This window comes from Parasteatoda tepidariorum, chromosome 3 (assembly GCF_982258835.1).
Source record: "Parasteatoda tepidariorum strain Cologne lab strain chromosome 3, Ptep-v5.0, whole genome shotgun sequence".
Classification (NCBI taxonomy): domain Eukaryota; kingdom Metazoa; phylum Arthropoda; class Arachnida; order Araneae; family Theridiidae; genus Parasteatoda; species Parasteatoda tepidariorum.
The window spans coordinates 115755483-115780398 of record NC_141757.1 but is presented as its reverse complement, the minus strand read 5'-3'; the positions used below and the strand labels follow the sequence as shown (position 1 = coordinate 115780398).

The window sequence follows — 24916 nt, the reverse complement described above, 5'->3', positions numbered from 1 at the left end:
AAAAAGGAAAGGAGTTTCTTAAAAATATTAAATATTTTACTATCAAATTGCTCGGACTATGTGATATTCACATAATAACTCGCCGACTCATAACAACAACTAATAACTCTTCATTACTTTTACTTAAGCACGATCTAGGTTAAGCTCTTCACTATTGCATATGATTTCCACTTTAGAATTCACTTATTCTTTCAAAAAATATTAAGTTTGGAGTTATATATATATATACTTACTTTCAATATATGGCCTACTTAATCGGAATTAGCGAAAAGAATACTTTTAAAAATAATACCCACCGAAAACTCTCTCTTCATTTCGCTATATAAAGAAGATAATTCACTTAAAATAGACTTATAAGTAATGTTTACTAAATCTTCTTCTTGAAATATTCTATCGGATTAGCTCCTTAAAAATACTTAACCCTAACTCTGTTTTAAATTACTGAGTGTTTTGTTTAAGGAAGATGATAGAAATTCAAGCTTCATGGTCTGTTTCACGCCGCAGATGATCTTGAACCTATTACATGCATCAACACCGGTAAAAGTCACGAACAGTGGTTTTATATTCTGCTTTAAGGTAGTTATGGTACTCTTCTTCTTGGAAGAAAAAAAAGTGAAAATAAATGAACTGTCGCGAAATAAACATTGTATTATTTTAGTATTCATGACAAATTTTTGTTTATTTTTATTTGAAAAAATGGTGATAAAGGATGAAAAAGAGGATAATTGAAGAACTCGGTAGAAAAACATGTTAAGTGTGATTTTAGTAACTTAGTTCAAATCTTCTATTCATAGTGAATTCTTGTTTATTTGTAACTGAAAAATGGTAACAAATGAATGAAATCGAAGTAAATTGAAGAACTTTGTGGAAACGGATGCAATTTTCTTCGAAAAAAAAGTGAAAATAAATGAATTGTCGCAAGATAAACATTGCATTATTTTAGTATTCATATCAAATGCTTGTTTACTTTAATTTGAAAATTGCAATAAAGGATGACAAAGCTAATTAACTTAAAAACTTAGAACTTAGTGTAAGAACATGTTAAGCGCCATTTTAGTGACTTAGTGAAAATATCCTGACTTAGTGACTTTAGTGACTTAGTGAATATGAAAATATATATTCATAGTAAACTTTTGCTTAATTGTAACTGAAAAATGGGAGCATTGAATGAAATAGATGAAAATTGAAGAACTGAATGGATATGAGTACACGTTTAATGGAGAGAAAAAAAATGAAATAAATAAATTGTTGCGAGATGAATATTGCACTATTTTAGTATTTATGGCACCTTCTTGTTTACTTTAATTTGAAAGAGTATAATTAAAGATCTTAGTGTAAGGACATGTTATAAATCCTTTTAGATATTTTTAAAAAAATCCGTCTTCCTTCGTAAATTTTTGTTTATTGTAACTTAAAGAATGGAATGCTGAGTGGAAGAGCATGTTAAATTACATTTTAGTGAATTTTAGAAAAAAAGTAAGAACTTCATTCATCATCCTCAAGTAGATCACAAAGTATACATATTTTTAAACTTAAAATTCGCGTAATTTACAGATTTGTTTAATGAAGCAATGTTCTTCAAATGGTAACAATGAAGATAATTGAAAAGATTGATTTAAGAAAAATTTAAATTTATATTTAAGAAAATCGTTTTGAAGTTATATGGAAATGTTAGAAAGTGAATTAATGGCTATACATATTTTTCCACGTCATTGTTTATTGATCATATCACGTGATTTTTCCTGTCCAACAAGAAAGCACGAAACGATAAGATGACATACAATTATTTTTTATGATTTGAAAAGAAATAAAAAATTATTGCGAATAATAAAAAAAATACAAACTTAACCTGCTTTAAAATGCAAACTCGTTTTTTTTAAAAGGGTAAACAGCCAAATAAATAAAATTTACTTTTATCAAAGTAAAAGATAATTTCTAAAAAGATTTTTACTTTATTTAAAGTGATTCTTAATTCTCAAAGGTTAAATAAATAAATAAATAAAATGAAACAAACTGAATTTACTTGACATCATTCTTTTTTAACTCTAGGAAAATATATAATTCAAATAAAACTTTTAATGACTGTTACTTTGGCATTTGATTGAGAGGTATATCCAAAGAATTAGATCACAATAATTTATCTTATTCACTTAATCAACGGAGCGATGCATTTAAAAGAAACAGCAAATAATTTTATTAAAAATAGCCTCCTCAATTCTTATCAAACTAGTCATTCGGAGCAGTATCTCCGAGCAACCATTTCATAAAAATATTAATACATGTACTGTGCACAAAAAAAGTTTAAAAAAAATGCGAATTACCCTCAATAATTTTTGATTTAATAAACAAATCTTCACGTTCTAGGACTCAATCTTAGATGGTTCGAGAGACTGACCTCAGATATCCTAACTAGTGCAGACTATATCTTAAGTACGATATCAGACACAAAAACGTACTTTCTCTAAATCTTTTTCTCTTTCTTTCCCCAACGAATTTGGATTTCTGACGCCCAAATATAGGGGCAGTCGCAATCTGGGAAATATGGTCCCAATAGTTTGATCAGGACAGCGCTCCGAAGTTTTGACCCCTTAATGTTAATTTTACTTTTTGCGCATTTCATCATACCTCGACAACTTTTTAAGCGAATTGAAAAAATTTTGCACACAATTATAAAATTCGTTTATTCAAAGATATTTCCATGCAAAAAATGAATTTAAGTAAATATATTTTTTTATTATTTTATTAAGTAATGATTGAAAAAATTTTGAATTGTAAGGTATAGAATTTTTACACCCTTTTAAAGTATGTAATTTTTCGTGGCAAAATACAGAATTTGAGTGAAATCGGATAAAGAGTTTCAGCGAAATCGAATTTTAAAGAATTCGAATATTTAAAATTTGATTTCTCAAGAACTGTTTCACCGATTTCGCTCAAATTTTGTATTTTTCCATGTAATTACATACTTAAAAATTATGTAAGCAATTCAAATTTTTTTTCGCTATTATTTAGTAAAAAAATAAATATTTACTTAAATTTAATTTTTTGCCTGCAAATATAGTTGGATAGGTGAATTTTCTAATTGTGGGCAAAAAATTTTAAATTAGCTTTAAAATATGTCATAATATGGCGAAATACGCAAAACTAAAATTAGCATTAAGGGGTCCAAACTGGATCGCTCTCCAGGCGAAACTATGGGAACCATATTTCCTAGATAGCAGTTACCCTCATATTTTGGGGGTAAAGAATCTGAATCCGCCAAAAAAAAAGAAGGTATGTTTATTTAGAGAAAGTACATTTTTGTATCTGATTTCGTAACTTAAAATATAGTCTGCACTAATTAATTAGCATATTTGATGTTCCCTCCACGAACCATTAAGAATGAGTCCTAGAACGTGACGATCCGATCATTAGATAAAAAGAGTTACTCCGTTTTCGGTCCGTTTTTTTTTTTTTTTTTTCCTTTTTTTTGAGCAAAAAAAGAAAAAAACTTGAATAACTTTTTTTCTAATGATTGGAACTTTTTTTCTAATGATTGGAACACGTATGAGGCCTCAATCTTAATGTTTCAAGGGTGTGATCTCACATATGTTTATTAGTTAGCACAGACTTTTCGTTACGAAAGCAGACATGAAAAACATACTTTTTCTGAATAAACATCCTTTTTTTTTGTTTTTTTTTGTTTGTTTTTTGACGGATTCGGATTTCAGACCCTCAAAATATAGGGGTAGCCGCATTTCTCAAAATATGCTCCCAATAGTTTGGAAAGGAGAGCGGTTCGGACTCCTAATTGTTAATTATACTCTTGTGTATATCTCGCACAGATTTGAATAACCATATTTCATTTCTAGGCTTGCAAAAATCTTTTTTCTTCCTCTGACAATTAACTAATATTAAAGTCGAAGATTTTAGAAATAACTTAAAATGAAGCCCATTCAAGTAAACGGTTAAAAGAATTTTTTGTGTTGTATCATTAGAAGAAGCGTGTGTGTAAATAAGGAAGTTTTCTGGGACAATAAACCACATTTTCTCCCAAAGTTGAATTTTTTTTTTTTTTATGAAACTAATTCTTAGTATTGCTTTTCAATAGGTCCCTTAGGAATTTGAATAAGCTAAAACATCTTATTGCATATAAAGAAACATGGTTTTTTTCAACAAAAATGGTGTCTTGAACAATTTGAAAATGTGGCTTATCATTAAATTACTTCAATCCATTCAATTGATATGCAATAATTCTTATGACACAATATAAGTTTTATTTCTATTTGAAAATTATAATGAAATAAATAAAACTAACGAATAAGGAATTTTTTTAACTATTTTCCTACTTACGCAACCCAAAAAATGATAGGTAATTGTTTTTATACAACGAAAGTCTGTATTTATAATAACCTAAAATGACTTGAAAGCTAGTTGCGAATCTTCACAGAATACCTACCAAAAATGATAATAGTTCATAGAATCAGCTTTTTTTCTTTTCAATTTATTGTAATTTAAGTTCAGAATGTAAACATCCAATTAAATAGTCTTACTCCAACTGGTATTCCTCATAGTCATAAAAAAAAGAAATGATAGTAGATGGACATCATTGTGTTTGAAAGTTTTTGGAAGAATATTGGGATCACATCAAAATTAAACGACTTAGTTTTTGAGCACGTATCTGCAAAAAGATATTGCGATAAAAAGTTTACAAACGAAGTCATTTTTTGCTAGATTGCATACCGAAATGGTGACCATGCCTTTTACTTAAAAAAAAGTTTTAAAAAAATTTCTTTTTTTTTCTCATTGAAAATTTACGGCTTTCTTGATTTCAAAACTTTAGACTGAAAACTCAAAAGTCCACAGCTGCTTCAATGCTTCTCAATATTTTTGTATTTAATAAACACTATAAATGTCTTAGTACGATAAATGTTTCTTAACTATACAGAGCTGTTAGACTAAACTTTATTATATTGAGCTACTAAGCATGTTAGTTGTGTTTTACTGCTAAATACTTACTAAGTGAATTACATTTAATTTCAAGATTTAATGACATCAAAACACGCTTGATTTCTTTTATTTTTTATCTAATTATCTTTTGTGAAATTGAATTTCAAGTCTTTGGTTTACTTAACAAATAGAATTCTAATTTAAATAACAGAATAATTTATTTAGTTTAAATTGTTTAATGGAGTGGAAATTCATTCTCGCATAACTATGTAAAAACTTAATTTATTATTTTACTGATTCAAACATCCACATTTTCCTTCATTGTTCATTTAGTTTGTTGTTCAAGAAACAAGACGAGGTGATTGGCTGGGAAAATCTATTGAAATTTTTTCTCTCTCAGAAACGGCTATTACAAACAATGTATTTGCAATTAAGTATAGAAAACACCAGTTAAATGTCTTTCCTATTGATGTAACAGGCGAACGTTGAACCTCAGTTAATGAATGAAACGTGATAATAGAAATCAAAAGTTGAATGTTAATTTTAGAAAATGAAATAGATTCTCGGAAATGAAAAGAAGGCTCACGACCTTAAAAGGTTTGAGTCTTGCGTGCAAAATGTACATCAAAAGATTTTTAACGCTTTCTTGACCAATTTACGTGATTTCTTATAGAATATTTTAAGATATTCTATAAGATATGCGTTATAACTAGCTTTGAATTGAAATGATTATTAAATAAGGTAGATTAAATTGTTTTTCTCTTATACAGGTAAAAGAAATGATAACATAATGGAATAATTTTGCATAATCGTGAGATAATAAAAATTATTTTTTTTTAGCTATTGGGTTAAAAACATTATCGATATTACATTATTGTGGATTCCTCCAACAATGTTATATTATCGTGGATTCCTCGATAGATATTACATTATTGTACATTTTGAACTTAGTTTAGAATTCACTAAGAAATCTATGAAAGCTGTAGCCTTTCAAAATATCATTTAAAACGCTAGTGAGTAGGACTGGGCGATATTAGAAATTATATATCGTGATATATCGTCAGTTTTGCATCGCGATATAGTATTTTTGAATTTCATTTACTTTAAGGCACAGAAAGTCAGATTTCTATCAAGACTTCATACGCATATTGATTTAAATCAATTTATTAATTTGAAAATATATATGTTTTGCTAAAGAAAGATATTAAATAAATTGACTAAGATGTACAAATCTTACTTAAAATATTTATTGAAAAAAATGTGTGTAGATACAGAATGAAATATTTGCACTTCTTTATCGTTTATAAGGTATAAGCAGTCTTAATTTAAGCTAACCCTTAAAACACCCTTAATGAAAAAAAATATTGTTATTAAACAAAAGCTGATTTTAAAATTTCAAAACATATTTTAATTAAAATAAAAGTTAGATTGACTAAAAGCCGAAGTTTAAAATTAAAAATGTTCGAATTTTAAACTAAAACGTAAACATAAGATTTGTAATAATTTCTTAAAATTTTCGTTCTCTGAAAGATTTCTCAGTTTAAAAATAAAAAGGGAATTTTATAAAGATATCTAGCTGAAATTATTGAAAGAAAATTTAAAAAATTTAAAAAAAAGTTTGTTAAGAAATTCATTATACACTTAAAACAAAGTGTTACAAATATTTTTTTTTTTAAAAAAAAGAAACTTTTTTTAACAAATCAATATTTGCTTGTACTATTATGCGTAAATAATTACAGAATTATTAAGTTCGATCGTAATGTTCAAATTCTGAATGAAGAAGTAAACACAAGTTTTGTTATATTTTCTAAAAATGATCACGCAAATAACAAAAGATTTCTTAGTTTAAAAATAAAAAAATAAATAAAAGTGAAATTTATCAATATATTTACCTAACAGCATAGAAACAAAATTTAAAAAATAAGTTCGTTAAAAAATTATTTGTATGCTTAAAACAAAGAGCTATATAAATTTTAGAAAAAAATGCTTCTTAAACACTATTTTTATTATTATTTCATATAAATAATTAAATTAAATTAAATAATGACCGAATTATGAACGAAAAACAAAGTAAGGCAAAGTTTCTTAATTAAATTCTTAAAAATAAAAACAAAAGAATTGTGATATTCGGTAATATATTTAGCTAATTAACTAATAATATAAAACGAAAATTAAAAAAAAATAATGATTTTACTCTCTAATAAAACGAAGTAGTAATTGATAAAAAAAAAAAAGAAATGAATAAAATTCGCAAACTTTTCAAATTCTTTTGAACAAATAAAGTTTATTGACTTATGTCCAAAAAATAAGTTTTGTTTTAACTTTATTTCTAAAAATAAAAACAACTCAAGATTTATAAATTTAAAATCAGTAATAGAAGCCCATTAAATTATTAGAAGTTTTATCCGAAAGGTTTTTAATAAATTGAAAGAAAGTAAAAAAATAACCTAACAAATTTATTTACTTTGTAATTTAATTCCTTATGGGTGCCTTAAATTAGATTTCCGATAATTTTCACATTTAAAAATATAAAAAAAGTTTTGTCAGAAAATAAATAAGAAACTTACCTAATTAATGAAGAAACTTTTCTTTAAAAATTCTTTTCAATAATAGATTGCGTTCAGAACAAGGTTACGACGGCGATCACGAAGTTAATCCCATTGAAAATAATCTACAAGAAACGATTTCAAATCGCGAAGGTGCGAAAACGAACGTGTGATATAACGATATAAGGTCTAAAAAGTGATTCTGATTCTACCGCTCATCAGTCAAGGCCGTCTCAACAAAACGAAACAATATCGTCTTCCACAGCGCGAGTTGGCATCGGAACTTAAGAGAAAGTCCTTGCGTGTATCGCTATATCGTTATATAGTCTTCTTCACTCGACGGCTTAAATCAGATTTCTGATGCATCGCTTGGAATGAAAGTTGCTGTATTGGTTTGCCGATATAGGCGTTAAATCGATATGTCACGATATATCGATTTATAGCCCAGTCCTACTAGTGAGAATAACAGAAATACCAATTAATGTATCAATAATAATACCGATAAATTTGCATAATATACCAATTTAAAGAAAAATAAGGTAAAATTTAATTCAGTAATCGATATGCGTTTTCTAACGTAGTTTACATAAGATAGTTTGAATAAGATAATAAAATGAGATTAATTACGGGTACATGTTCACCTATGATAAAACAATTCTATGAAAAAAATTTTGAGTTATATATACCCGTAAGATATCAATTACGGGCATATCTCACCTTGATGAAAAGAATTACGGGTGCATGTTCACCTATGAATTAGAGAGAAGCATTTTGTGAATTACGATAAACTTTACATTTCTGCAATAAATGTTATAAATTCTTTCCAAAATAAATCAAAATTAAACGAACTGCTACAAAGAAAGCTACCACCTTCACATATGGCTTTGAATTTGCACTTCGCTTTAATAAACTGAATTTATTATTATTTTATGTAATTTTTTTTTCAAGATAATACTCTAAATATTGTATTTTTTTGTCAGGATCTACTGCGTTTCAGAAACCAATTTGTAAGGCCTTTTTTTTTAATAGATGTAACATTACTTCTATTCATGATGCTACTCAATCATATGGTGCAATCCAATCAGACCCAAAACTACGCGAAACTGGACCATAATCAAGGAGGTGAATAAGCTGCTACCATACAAACTTGGCAATTATATTATTTTAATCAGTAACTACAACGTATATTTTTCGGAAAATATGTCATTTAGTGTATTAATTGCATTCATAAATATTAGTTGCCTAAAAACTGTGTTCTTTCTTACTATGGCAAAAAAAATTTTTTTAACTGAAATATTACAAATTAAGTCCGTTTTTTTAGTCGAAAGTTATTTTATAGTAATAAAATACAATTATTAAGTTTGGTAAACTGAGTTAACCACCATTCATTTTTCGCAAAAAGAAAGAAGAAAAAAATGAAAATGGAAAGTTTTTCAATGCTTTTATGTTGGAGAGGTCAATTTGGTCCTAAACCCCACTTATATGAACATAAATGATCGCATTTTTTATGTTATTCAAGGCAATGTACACTGATCGATAAAATTATATGCAACTATCAAGTACTATGAAAAAGTTTGAAGCGTACAAGTTTAGTGACTGATTTGTTTTGTAATGTGATTTTTATCTTAATACATAATTCGATTTTTCAGATACACAAAAAAAAAGAAGAAAAAAATATTGTACTTCTAACGGGTCAACACCATCAAAATTCAAAGTAAATAAATAGTAAAATAAAAATTAAAATATAACTAGCGTATTATAAATGGAATGAAAACTATGGAATGAAAAGTAAATCCAAACTAAGGAATGAAAAATAAATAAAAATGTCAGCGTAGTAAAATTGACCACATAATAATACATAGGGTCAGGTGGTATTAAATCAAGCGTAAGTATAAAGTGGGTATAAAATCAAGCCTTTTAAAACTCGAAAACCAAAAAATTAAATTTATTTTGCCGAAAATTTTATGCGTTTTATTTACATTGGATTCAAGCAGAATAAATAAGAAGCAAAACCTAAATATATATATATATATATATATATATATATATATATATATATATATATATATATATATATATATATATATATATATATATATATATATATATATATATATATATATATATATATATATATATATATATATATATATATATATATATATATATATATATACATACAGAGAGAGAGAGAGTGGGCTAAGAGGGTGGGGGAGAGTGGAGTCAATTGTAATAGAGCAAAAATTTCAAGTGTCGGGCTCTAGATTTGGTTCCTAGGTGGCGCACAAGGTGTATTTAATAAATCTACCCCTGCTGGCAACCATTTCTATGTACTTTTGAAAGAGTTACATCACAAAAGATATTTTCACGCTACGTAAGTACTTTTTTTGGTATTAGAATATTATATTGTAACAAAGTAATTTTGTTTAAACAAATAAAAATTATTGACCGAATATGTAAGAGGACACCTTAATTAACATTTCAAAAAAAAAGATTAGTTTTGTTAATTAACTAGCATTGTTTTTAACAAATGAAGCTGAAATGGCGTCTTGGGGACGATTGTAACAGCTGAAAATAAATAGTCTTATGTTTACAAACCATTACTTAACTCTTTAAGGACCACCAATAGTTTTCTATATCATTTATATTATGTTGTATGTGTATTATTTTATTTGTCACCTTTCACAGCATAAATTAAAATTTTTAACCCCTTAAAAATAAAAGTTTAACCATTTAGGCCTTTGCTCAGTATTATTTTTACTCCTAAAATATCACTAATATTTTGATCAATAAAAAAATATATCCCAACTATTATATGTATTATTATTAGTTAGTTATATGTATAGTTATTATATGTATAATTAGTTATGTTTTAGTTGAATTTATGAACTGTTACAATTGACCCCTTAAGTGGGGACAATTGTAACAAGTGCACGACTGTCAAAAATTGTTAATAACTAATATAATAACATTTAAAATAAGGTATTTATTTTTTTTTCTAGTAGAGGATAGTTTACTTTACTCGTCTTTCAATTAATACTAATAATATATTGGATTTTTTTAGTTAAAAATAGTTAAGTAAAAAATGTTACAATTGACCCCACTCTCCCCTATAGTTCTAAAATTTATATATATTTCATTAAAAAAAGAAAAATATAAATTTTAAAACTGGCTCACGGACTATTCACTAATCGCTTATTCACTGATACCTTTATTCACTATGAGTATTAGTGAAAAAAAGCTTATTCATTAATGCGTCTATTAATATATTCGCCAATTCACTTATACATCGCCTTATTAATTTGGAGTTTCATTTATTTGGTTCATTACTTCCCTTAAACACTCTCCCTTATATAATTTGCAACAAGAATAATTCGTAGTAAAAGTTACCATAGAGACAAGCAATTCATAAAAATTATTAAATATCGATAATTATTAAATAATGATAGCTAAAATTCATATCTGTTATTAACTAATAATAACTACGTTAACTCATATAATAAATAATTTGGGAATCTAAAACGATGTTGGACAAAGTACTTTTTTTTAAATAAAAATTATTTAGCAAAGAAACAAATGTTATTGCGTAAAAAAAATTTCTAGCAGATTTTCGTCGAACCTTCTATTAAGCTTTTAAAAATATTTATTTGAAAGAAGAACTACCATTTCCATTAAGTAACTTAGTCACTTTTAATACTAAAGCTTTTATGGGAAAATGTTGAACCAAGGTCACACTAAATTTTTTTCAATATCCTAGTTCAACATTCATTTATTTGACCGAAATTATTATTCATTTTTCTACGGTGTTGTTAACACACGCTTTACCTGATCATCTCAGAATTTCGGAACGTGGGATCTATTGCCAAAAATACAATTCAAGGATGACGGGTGGCAACACCTAAGCCTTCAATCAAATTCATTACGTTGCCGAACCGTAAAACTTGACCGAACTAAATGAGTCGTCGAGAAAAGAAAAAAAAGAAGATTATCTTGGCGAAAAAATACCATCATCATTTTCTTACAAATATATTTTTCCCCAGATTATTTCACCTCTAAGTATAATCATAATTTCTCATGAAAGTTAACGGTAGCGGCATTAGTATGAACTCTCAAAATTTGATCAAGTTGGCTGAGTTTACGACAATGCCGATTGTTGTGATCTCTAGGAGAGGAAAAAATAATAAGCTCGATGTTCTTATAGTAGTGCACTTATGAACGAGTTTCTCAAAGATGCAGTGAGAATTATTTGATGGATCTACTTTTTTATGCAAGATCTTCAAGGACATTTGCTTGTCTTCAAGCTGATGATTAAAATTAGCGTCTTTTACCACTTTGCCCAAGGCTGAGTTGTTCACTTGTATTGCTTTGTTACATTCCTAGCTGTTTTCTTTGGAATAAATATGATTCGCATGATTTCTTTTCTCTGAATGGCAACTTTACCTTGGAATTCTTCTTTTGACATCCAACCGAACTTATCTTTAAAGTACACATCTTCAAAAACAAACGGTTAATGTGATTTGTCTTCGAAATCAAAGTAAATTGTTTGAAGTAAAAGTGACGGTACCTGGGTTCGATTCAGATTTTTCCTTTGGGTTCGCCCCGAGAAATCGAAGATTTTTCAAGCATTAAGAACCATTATTTTCTTTAGTTTACTTTCAGTACGGCCACTTATATTATTTGAATCATCACTGATACAGAGATACATAATTCCAAAGTTTCGGAGAGTTAAAAAGTGAATTCAGCTGAATTTTTCGTTCTGTGCTTGGATGATCCCTAGGATACCATTTCATCAGCTCAGAGGGTCCTCTATATAATTTTTTATAGAAATTATAAAAAAAATACTCCATTGTTTGATGCATAACTTTTCATAACGATGTTCTTAACATATTATGACTTTTCATAACATAAAAGAAAAGCATTAATTTCTACAAACAGACCTTTTTCGGTACAGTTATACATGAAATTGAAGTATGCAAAGAAATTCACTTTAGAAACTGATTTTAGGATAAAATTTCTCACCCCTGAAGATATAGAAAAAAACAACTATGCAAAAAAACATTTCACTAGGCAAAAAGTGTTGACAAAAAACATTATAATTAGATCTATTTTGAAAAAATATTTTTCGAATTCTTTTTACTACTGTTCTCATTAAGGCTACAGAGGACCCTTTTATAAAAAAATTATTTAATTGTAAGATTTTTTTTTCTTCCGATAAATATCTCACCTATTTAAGGCTATTTTCTAAGTTTTGGGAAAACTTTTCAGCCATTTTTGAAACTTTTTTTTTGAAAAAATTTAAAAATTTTTAAAATGATCCCAGCGGCTTTTATTTTAAAATTTTAATTTTAGTTTTGGGTTTAACAGATCAATATTAATAGAAGTTAGGATAAAGAGTAACAGTACATGAATTAGAATTTTAATTATAGGCCAAATTTTATTTTTAAATGACATTTTCTAAAATGAAAAAAAAGATTTCGGCATAAATAAATACCGATAAATTATTTGCTATTTATTATAACTCAGAAATGCGTTTTAACATTTATTCCACTATAAAATATGCGTAGAAGAGAAATCAAGAAATTTGGTTGAAAACAGAGACGCTTGGAACATTTCGAAAACGTGAATATTTACAAAATTTTTATTTTGAGAAAAACGGCTTTCTCCAAATGAGAACTGAAAACTTCATACGATGAGGGTTTTTTGTTTGTTATCAAGCTGTTAACACACGATTGGTTGGTTAGAGCTAAACAAATTATGTAAAATTCAAGTAAAAAGAAAAACTGAGTCATAAATAGAAGTAACGGAAAACCGTTAGCTACAAAAAACTGCCGTTTCTTCTAGAGAAGAAAAAATTTGATATATAAGATGCATATACATATATATATGCATGTATGCATAAAGAATGTGTATATATCTATATATATATATGTGTGTGTAAAGAAAAGAAAAATACAATTAATTTAATGAAAGGATTGTGTTCTACCGGTCTTCTAGATAAACTACCACTTCATATTTTTAAGGTAAAAATCTAAATTTTTCAACAACAGCGTCGAAGAAAGAGGCACATTTGTTTAGAATTTTTTATATTACAATATGATTTTGTGTTGAATTTCGTAGCTGAACTCATTTGTATTGGATCTGTTTATCGAATTTGCTCAGTGTTAATTAAATAGCTCACATGAGCTTTCCTTTCAATTCAAAGAGATAATGCATTAAAAATAAAATTAGTAGATAAAAAGTTATTTGGTGAGTAATTTTTTTCTTTTATTTTTTTCTTTGCGTACTGTAAATTATAAAATTCTTCGTTCATAATCTTGTATTATAATGGAGTTTGCTCTTTAATACACCATCTTCATGCAATACGATATTGTTAAGAACATGTTTATGAAAATCTAATTAATTTTTTGATTTATTCCATTTTTGAAAGTAGGAGTAGGGGTGAGTGGGGTCAATTGTAACATTTTTTACTTAACTATTTTTAACTAACAAAAAATCCAATATATTATTAGTATTAATTGACAGACGTGTAAAGTAGACTATCCTCTACTAGAAAAAAAAATAAATACCTGATTTTAAATATTATTATATTAGTTATTAACAATTTTTGACAGTCGTGCAGTTGTTACAATTGTCCCCACTTACGGGGTCAATTGTAACAGTTCATAAATTCAACTAAAACATAGTTAATTATACATATTATCATAGTTGTGATATATTTTTTTATTGATCAAAATAGTAGTGATATTTTAGGAGTAAAAATAATAATGAGCAGAAACCTAAAGGGTTAAACTTTTAACTTTAAGGGGTTAAAAATTTTAGTTTATGCTGTGAAAGGTGACAAATAAAATAATGCACATACAACATAACATAAATGATGTAGGAAACTATTGGTGGTTCTTAAAGAGTTAAGTAATGGTTTGTAAACATAAGATTATTTATTTTCAGCTGTTACAATCGTCCCTTTACTTATTGTTACAATTGTCCCCAAGACGCCATTTCAGCTTCATTTGTTAAAAACAATGCTAGTTAATTAGCAAAACTAATCTTTTTTTTATTGAAAGGTTAATTAAAGTGTCCACTTACATATTCGGTTACTAATTTTTATTTGTTTAAACAAAATTACTTTGTTACAATATAATATTCTAATACCAAAAAAAGTACTTGCGTGGAGTGAAAATATCTTTTGTGATGTAACTCTTTCAAAAGTACATAAAAATGGTTGCCATCAGGGGTGCACATGTAGATTTATTAAATACACCTTGTGCGCCACCTAGGAACCAAATCTAGAACCCGACACTCGAAATTTTTGCTCTGTTACAATCGTACCCTGTTACAATTGACCCCACTCTCCCCTACTGTTTTTTTAGGAATAACGCTATGATTTCTTAAGAATACTGCTTCTTAATGGATCCTTTTTCTATTCACAATTCCATTATCCCATCGATTTCGTTTCGCTTACTGTTAATTAGTAAATCTTATTTCCTTATTAAATACTCTTTTAATAATCTGGCACTGTAGCTAACAAGGGAAACTAGAGAAGTGTGACTCGCCAATTTTGAAATATACTAGTGGGATGTATGTCTTATGAGGAATAATTTTAGGGGGCAACATTCGTTTCGGCCCATAGAAGGTTCCGTGAGAGATAAAAAATAATTCAATTTATAGAAAAATCGGTATTTTATTACTTCAATGCAGACTATTAGTTATTATAATTGTCTCATAATCCAATTCATTTATAATTAATTGGATAATTAATTAATTTGCTAATTAATAAACTAATTAACATTCGTTTCGGCCCATAGAAGGTCCTGTGAGAGATAAAAAATAATTCAATATATAGAAAAATCGGTGTTTTATGACTTCAATGCAGACTATTAGTTATTGTAATAGTCTCATAATCCAATTAATTTGGAATGAATTTGCTAATTATTAAATTAATCGAAAAATTAATTAATTATTAATTAATTGTTGATAAATTATTAATTGATTGTTGATTAATTATTAATTAATTAATTGATTTGAAATTACATACTTCAAATAATTTGGAAAGTTTTTCGAAAAAAAAATTTTAAAAATTTGATGTCAATTATATTTTTAAATTAACCTAACAGGTTTTTATGAAAAGCTACAGATATATAAAATTTTTGAAATCAATTTTGACTATAAATATGCACTATATAGTGCGTGAAAGTACCACAAAATTAATTGGAGTATGAGACAATTATAGTAACTAATAGTCTGCATTGAAGTCATAAAATGCCGATTTTTCTATATATTGAATTATTTTTTATATCTCACAGAACCTTCTATGGGCCGAAACGAATGTTGCCCCTAAAATTATTCCTCATAAGGCATACATCCCACTAGTTTATTTCAAAATTGGCGAGTCACACTTCCCTAGTTTCCCTTGTAAGCTTGTTCTTTAATGCATCATCATCATGCAATACGGTATTGAAGAATGTTAATGAATCGAAATTAAGTTTTCAGATTCTATTTTTTAAAGTAAGAATACTTTCGTTACGGAACACGCCGTGATTTCTCAAGAGTACCTACCGTTTCTAAATTGGTTCCTCTTTGGTGTTCCTATTTCCATTCACAATTTCCACATTCTATTGACTTAGCGCATTGTAAATTATTAAATCTTATTTTATTATTATTTAATACATTAATAATCTGTCATTGTAGTTAAGCTTGCTCTTTCATGCACCATCACGCGATACGGTATTTAAAAATGTTAATGAGTCTAAATAAATTTTGCAGAGATTCCATTTTTGAAAGTAAGAGTAGTATCTAAGAGGCACACGCTGTGATTTCACAAGAGTGCCGTTTCTAATTTTGTTCCTCTCGTGTGTCCCTATTTTCATCCACTGTTTCATTGTTCAATCGAGTCCACTCTTAACTCAAGTGGTTTTGGGTCATCGACTGAGGTCTGAGGATGAGTGTTCTGCCTTTAAGGCTATATTGATCTCATTTCGTTTGCATGTCTTTGTATGGAGGAGAGAGTTTGTGTTTATTAATTGTTCGTCGTAATAATGTTAATTAGGTGGTAATATTGTATGGCACTTTGACAGCTAACGTTGCTGATTATGCTAATCATAATAATCAAGAAAGTCTTTGACCAGGAAAGATATTCAATCATAAATTGAAATTGATTTAAATTGGGAAAAGATTGTGTTTGATATGTATGTGAAAAATGTAACTACGCAATATTAATTTTAAATAAATAAATACTTTATTTGTGAAATATTATATTTTTATTTATGTATCTCATAAACATTGTGGTTTTTAATCGTTTGTGAGATAGAAACTTTTTAAGCGTTGTTTATCATAGGGCAGATTGATTGCTCAATTTTTTAAAAGTAGTTAATTGGATGAGAGCATTTTAGACAAATCAATATTTTGCCTTCGATAAAATATCAAAATTTGAATGCATCATGTTAATATAATCAATTAGAAATGTGTAGTTCACATTAATAAAAGTGAGCACCAAGAGCAACCTTCGGTCTAAAGATTGAATTTACATAACTATTTTTACAACAGCATCGAATTAAAAAAATCGAAAATGGGAAGAATGCGACATATTCATAAATTGAAGAATGCAATTTTACTTTTAAAACATATAGTTTGATGTTTGATATAGCAATATCGTTTATGAAACGATAATTAACTGTAATTAATCGCATCGTTTGATATAACAACAATTAAATATACTGAAATTATACCTATTAAATATAAACTATATTTTTTGAAAAGACGCATAAATAACAAATCATTGTTCATTGGACTTTTGAGAAAAGATTGCAAAAACTATTCAGTTGTAAAATAGGAAAGCTCTTTTGCTTTTAGAAGGTACAAACTTAGAAATTTTCAATGAATCAAAATTATTATTTCTGAAAAAACTTAAACTCGTAACATGATTCATTAAAATTCATGTATATTTGAACTTTTCAAGACCAACGCCATCTAACAGAACGCAATATGCTAGAATTAAAGTTTGGTTTCGTCATTAAATTTTGTCCAAAACGAAACATATACAAATCTACAAGTAAATTTTGGTAATTGTAAGAACTATATTTTAATGTATCTATGATAGTTTAATATTTATTTCAAAAATTTAAGTTAATATATTTAATTTTAATATTTAAAATAAGTTTCAATATATCCATTAAAGATTTCAAAGTAATTTCTATCAGCTGTATATCTGTATTCTAAATATATGCATTTAATACAGACATATTCGTAAAATTGGCCTTTTTTTATGACCATTGCAAATTTAATGGCTCATGCTTTTCATCTTGTTATTTTTATTACTATAAAACGCATATTTCATTCATTTAATCTCATAAATCTGATCAAATTAGCATTATTTTACAGTATGCAAAAATAAAATAAATAATTTAGTAATATTTTTCAATTTATTTCATTTTTCAAAATAATCCTTTCTTGCCAAATTTTTAATTTTTTTAACTCTAAAATTCATTATAGATTATTATTAAATATTTTATAATGTACCAAGTGATTTTTATATGTATATGTCATTATTTAACACTTTTACAATTTTTTCTGAAATATTTTTGTCTTGCCTTTTAATAAGTTTATTATTCTTACTAGTACATAAAAACCCATATTCTAATTAGACAAGATGTAACTATGAATTAAAGCTAGTAAATTAATTCCAAATCATTCTGTATGTCTCACACCAGTGTTGAAAAGATATTTCTACAAACCATCCTCTTTTCAATGCTCCAAAAAATTTTATATGCACTTAGAAATTTTTTTTTTTTTTTAACATAATTTTTTTTTATATAGTACTTTTTGATAAAAAAAAAGAAAATTTTTTACTGATATTGTAGTCTTTCTATTTTCAAATTTATTCGTAAGCAGTTTTTAGCTGTGTTGAATTTGTTTAGGCTTAATTGATTAGTTAATTTTTGCTAGGAAAATGTTTTAGTAAATACAATTGTAAAAATAATTTTTTTCCTATGAATTTTATGCAAATTTATATGTTAATAGTTTGTTTTTAGACGCATTGCTTTGTTTTTCAAATTATTCGATTTTCATAAGTAAAAATGTTTTTCTTATTAATATAGGTTTTATTATAATTTTTATAGTTGATTTTAAGGTATTAGTGATAACAGGGAAATATTAAGCACGAATAAGCATTAATGGAGTCAATGCAAAGCATTATTATGTATTATTAAAGTATTATTATCAGAAATGTTAAGCACATTTGGCAGTTCTGCTTTTAACCGATTTCGAAGAACGATATGATTTTCATCTTTACTTTCACATTGCAATTTCCGACTAATAAATTAGTTAAATTCTTATTCGCAGCAATTAGGGTTCAAAAAGTTTTTAATATAATTAAGTACGTATTACTCTGAAAATAAAAAAGAATAATCTGAATTTGCTTTATAAATTCTCATTATTATTAATGAAATCAATAAAATTTACGCCCTATTAAATATAATTTATTCTCTCCCCCCCCTCCCTTTTGTACTATTTATTCCCCCCCCCTCTGGAATCTTGGCCATTTTCTTCAACATTTGAGAAGCGCTTGATTGGTATTTTATAGTATTTTTGATTAAATATTTACTTGCCCGCCGGGAATTCCAACCCGTTCAGAATTTTTTTCACGTCTCGTTCATGTTGGCAGTGTAATTTTCGTTTCCTGCATACCGGTATTTGTGTTAAAAATCACGTTTTTCTAATTAAAGACGACGATGACTGCATCTTTTCATTTAAATTTCAGCGTGGTACTTTGAATGAATGTGTTGATAACATTCTTACATTTTACAGATAAATGAAATTACTTACAAATAACATGTTTTCTTTCTTGTTTTTTCTCTCAAACTTGAGTTTTTAAGTTTTAAATCAAGTCCATATTTTAAAAAAAAAATTTATAACACAATGATGTGCTATATCCTTTTTATAATTTAATAAAAAAGGGACGATTTTTTTTAAATAATTATTTTTTACTGTTTTTCTTTCTGAACGAATGTTTTTCTCTCTGAACGTGTTTTTCTTTCTGAACGTAGTAAACATATTTCCTTTCACAAGTCTTGACTGCATAATTAATATTTAAATGATTAAATGCCACTCATACAACCGCATAATTTTTAGCAGAGGAAATGAAGACCTTGCGGAAATACAATAAAAAGCTACATTTTCAATAATTACATAAATACAAAATTCTTCAAAGAGCGTTTTTGAGTGGAAATCACCATGATTTTTATGTTGGAAATAAAATGCATATGTATATTGTGCAGTAATGTATCTGTCAAGAAACAATACATAGGAACAATTTGGTGTAAAAATGTCACCTTTTGAAAAAATGCGACTCATCACTACACTGTTCCAAGCCTATCAAATGTTATTCATTATATAATATTTTCAGCAATGGAACTAACAATACGACAGACCACAGTAAATACAAATCATATGCAGCACAAACTCACGTTATCCGCGGAAGTTTCAATGATGAATTTTAATTATAAAAATTTAAAAAGGGGAAAGATCAAACTTACCTCCTTTGGGTCGTTTATCCGGAAAACATATCCTAAATATTCCTTCATCTCTACTGTAATACCGGAGATCCGATTCAAATTCCTGGAGACTAGCCAATCGCTCATTACCATCAGGATTGACTCTCACTTCGTACCAATTGTCCGTTCCAAAAGCTATGGCGGTACATGTGAGAGCGACCACAGCCGAGACGGTCGCCACAGAAAGCGCGACCGCTGAACATGCCATCCTGAGAGATACTGATTACGCTTGGACTCAAGGAGCGGAAAAGGGATGCTGCGCGACTCGAGGAGGTCACACGCGAGCTAGTTAGAATAACTGGTTTTTTGAGATGGAACGAAAGGGAAGAAATTTGTAGGAAAGGGAAGATATTTCAGAATTTTCAAGGCGTTAAGAATGCTTGATTAAGATGAAAGAACTTTTATAAGTATTTAATAAGTAGACCACTAGTGTTTTGATGATGATTACTTTGTGGTCATTCAAGGTTGTTTTTTAAATTTGAATATAGTGTCTTAATGTTTTAATTTCTTTTTTATTAGCTTGTTTTTAAATAATAGGTGAAAAAATTAGGTTGAAGGAGTGGGAGATTTGCTTTTTATAAGTTTTACTTTTATTGGATTAAAATTACATTTGAATTATATTTAATTTGTATTGTATAATAATAGATGGATGGAACAAAATGTTGTTTTATATATTAAAGATTTATTCAATTACTATATTTTTTTTTCAATTCTTCATTCTTTTTGTAAAAAAATGTATAAAAATTTTAATGTGATTTTTCAATACGATTAATAGTGTTTAAACGAAACTCGAAATGTTTTATTGGGTGATACAGTAGTAATTTTAAAAAAACTACTTTGTTCTTTTATAAATAAAATTAAAGTTTTTTAAAGTTATTTTTTATTTAACTTTAATGTTTCTGGGAAGTAAAGTATATTGTTTTAATTACTTATCCGAAAATAGTTCAATAATTTTTTTTAATTCTTATTTCAGAAAAAAAAATTCAAAAATGTCTTAATAACTTTATTGTTTAAATTTTATATATCTGGTTTTATTCAGTTATGTAGAAATAATTGGGGGGGGGGGGAAAAACATTTCTTATTCTTGTATGAAAAATTATTAAAATTTTTCAAAAGTTTTTTTTAATTAACTTTGATTGTTAGAGGATAACATATGTTGCTTTCGTTATGCGTTGATGAAAGATTTTCTTATTATTATTGTGTTTAAGAAGTAATTTTTTAAGTTATATTTAATTGTACTGGTTTAACGAGTTGGAGAATCATCTTAATTAAGGGATAAAATTGAGGAATAAAAGTATGAAAAATATGTTTAATAAATATTTTACGTCAAAGGATTAATAGTTGTTTTAAATTTTATTTTTTGAAAAGCTCCGATAATTTACAATTAGAAGCTAACCACGCTTTGGTCATAGCTCAATGGGTAGAAAAAAAAACTCTGTATTATTTAGAAAACTTACGAATCGGAAGAAAAAAACCCGCGTAATTATTAACACCATCGTTCTCATAAACTGCAAAAAAAATTTCTCACATAAACGCCATAATTTAATCATTTCTCAGAAAACAATTAACAATGCATTTAATCGGGTACTTTCACTGCAAGAAGACCTCCTATACCCACTAATGTGACAAATGACATCAGTGCCAGCTAATCTTCACCAGAAAAATGGCGTATTAAAGTTGAGCTAAGTTTCTCTACCTAAGTTAGAATGTTAATTAACTATAAGTTAATTAAATACAGAACCGTATCGCACATCGAATGAGTTGAAACATGATTCTTTTTCGTCTAATTCTTTTACTTAACTTAGATTTATTATTCGCTTATGTATTTTATTGTAACCGTGATAGATTTCAGTTTTGTGTACCTGGCAACTTCGATGCATAATTAGTTTGTTTATATTCCACAGGGCTTCGTGCCTCTCTTTTTGTTAAAGCTCTGTGTAAATATATACTATTGTGAAAGAGTTGAAAACCTCGAGAAAGAATCTTTGTGAAAGAATTCAGAATGTATCATTCAAGAGAATTCATACTTGACGGGCTTGGTTTACTCGAAATAGAAGTGAAAGAGCAATTGCTAACGTAAACAAATGCCACGTTACAATAGCCAATCAGGATCGAGATACCCACACTACGTCACTTGCATGTATTCCATTCTGAAAAATATTTGAGTCGTGAGCAATAGAACAACTTATAATACTATCAACTATACAAACAACTGTGCGAACTTATAAAGAGGATAAAAACTTCATATTTTTTTTCACCATTGTTACTGTGAACTATAACATTTTATGTCTAATAAGTGTCATAATTTAATCATTTCTCAGAAAACAATTAACAATGCAATTAATTCCAATAATATTTGAGTCGTGACCAATAGAACAAAAACCTCAATACTATGCAAACTTATTAAGAGGATAATATGCATAAAAAAAAATTAAAAAAAAAAATTCATAATTTTGATCACCATTCTTCACTTGAAATGAAAATTTTTAATCAGATGCATCAAGTAAACATTTTTATCATTCCTCCCAAAACAACTCTCAATCCAATTTAATTATGAAACATATTGTTAAATTACTTTAATTTACAATTTGTAACAAATAATACTGGGAATAATTAATTTCGTATTAACAACTTTTATAAATTAAAAGTTTGACCTTAAACTTTTTCTCACAGTAGTATCTTTGAACATCGAAAAATAGCACAAAACTTTCCAGACATTTCTAAACTTTCCTCGCCATGTTTGACCTATAATATTTCTAATTCAAAACAGAAATGAATAAAATAAACTGATTTAAGTGAGTTATTTGTTGGCGAACGGGAAAATGATTATTATTCATCTTCTTTTTCAATTCGTTTAAAAAAAATTGCGTGTACCATTTCACCACGGGTAAGAAACACATAGGTGGTTTTTTGCTTTGATTTCTTAAATATTTTGGCATACTATTTGATTACGAAGCCTATCTTCAATGAGCCGTTATTTTACTTATAAAAAAAAAAGAGTTTATGAAGTTATAATGACTTAAATGTTGATATTAAATGTAAATTAAATCGATAGAAATTTTTTTAATGATTGAGTTGAGTTTACTATGATATAATATGGTGCAATATAGTTTCTTTTATTTTTAATTTAATTTATTTTGATCTGTTTATTCATTTAATTTTTTTTTATATAAAGCACTAATGAGATATCTTTATTTTATATCCAGGAATGAGCAGTAGATCAGTTGCGATTTTGCCACGTTTAAATTTAAACTCAGTCTTGTAATTTTAAACCCAACACAGAAGACAAGGGGAATGAACAACATATCCGTCGAGGATTTGATGTTTTCAAACTTAAACTCCGTAGTTGTGAAATTTTTAACCCAACACAGAAGACAAGAGAAATGAACAGCAGATCCATCGCGGATTTGCCACTTTCAAATTTAAACTCTGTAGCCTTGTAATTTTAGACCCAATTCAGAAGACAAAGGAAGCATTAGGAAAAAATCGTGTGAAACTTTTTAAAGGATCTGGCCAGAATTTGCTTAACATGGAGAGCAAAATCATAAAAAACTACTGCAGTTAATTTGATGACAAAGGGAATTAACCAGGTATTGATGTTAGAATAAAAACCTAAATTAGTGAATGTATCGGTGAAAACCGCAACTTTTGTTACATTCTGAACAAAACCCGTTTACAAAACTTCTGAAAAAACTCTTAAAGCCCTGAAAATTTTCAATAAGATCGTAAAAGCCACAAAATGACCTCAAAAAATCCAATTTTTTTCTTAAATGTAAAAAGCAGAAAATCGAAAGAAGAATTGTTTTTTACAACTATTCCATTAATATAAACAGTAAATTTAATAGCGTCATATTTATGAACAATGGTAATAACTTTTCTACTGAAAATTGATTATTTATTATCAGTAAATGCTAATAATTGTCTGTTTAAAGTGAGCAATAATGATATCCAACAAATCTTTCGGACTAACTCCAAGGGGAGGAAAGGACTAACATTTCAAATGTCAGTCCTCATAGCATGAGCACTAGCATTTTCAACATTAATATTGATATTTCTCAGAAATCAATATAACACAGTACACTGAAAAAAATTCCGGTTCAAATTACGGCATGAAACACCGGCACTTTGGGTGCATCATCCGTAAAATCCATTTTTACCGTAGAATATTATACCGTAATTTATACAGTAATATTTCTTTAGAGTTATTCAGTGATTTTACTTTAATTATTACATTAAAAATTACGAGTGCCGGTATTTTATTGGATCAGAAATTTTTTTATAGTGTAGTAGAGGAGTAACTGATAATCTTAATTTTGTGAGTAAATCGTACTCATTATTATTATTATTATTTTTTTAATGTTACACGTTTGAATAATTTTCCTTCAATTTTCAAAAATGTGTATTACTTTTATTTTCATTAAAAATTACAGATATATCCATACGCATTTACAACAAATTATTATTATGCTTAAATCGTCATGCCTGTTATATTATATAGTTAAAATACTTAGCGAAAAGAAAATGTTTTTGACATTTTAGTGAATTTCAGAATTATAATAAATAGAAACTTCTAGAAGATGTTGTCAAAACGCTTTATTCTCTTTGATAACCGCCGTATCTCTTTCGAAACAAAGAAGGATTCAGCTCTATATCCTTCACTATTTTGTAGTTTTTAACAGTTGGCGCTACCTATCGACTGTTTAATGTACTTCAAGAAATTTCGAAATTGATCAGTGGAAGAAGCAAGTAAGTGACATTTTAATGAATGTAGATTAATGCGCTAATACGTTGCTCGTTTCTCTTATTTCGCTCAATCTTTTGTGTTTTTTAGTACATTTGTGTAAGCCGGGATAGCCTGGTCGGTAGGGAGCTGACCGAGAGTTCGTGGGTTCGAACCCG

The 24916-nt window shown here is 27.5% G+C and overlaps 2 protein-coding genes across 2 annotated transcripts in view; one reads left to right on the top strand and one right to left on the bottom strand.

The window, feature by feature from the left end:
* The window catches only part of LOC107437170 (claudin domain-containing protein 1), a 55497-nt gene extending 35193 nt beyond the window's left edge, over nucleotides 1–20304 (bottom strand). The window contains exon 1 of the mRNA XM_016049080.5: nucleotides 20000–20304. Coding sequence (XP_015904566.1) covers nucleotides 20000–20225 — 226 coding nt within the window. The 5' untranslated portion in view covers nucleotides 20226–20304. The remainder of the gene's footprint in view (nucleotides 1–19999) is intronic.
* LOC107450323 (F-box/LRR-repeat protein 12) overlaps nucleotides 1–24916 on the top strand; it is a 98971-nt gene that overhangs the window by 58288 nt on the left and 15767 nt on the right. The gene's annotated exons all lie outside the window — the stretch shown is intronic.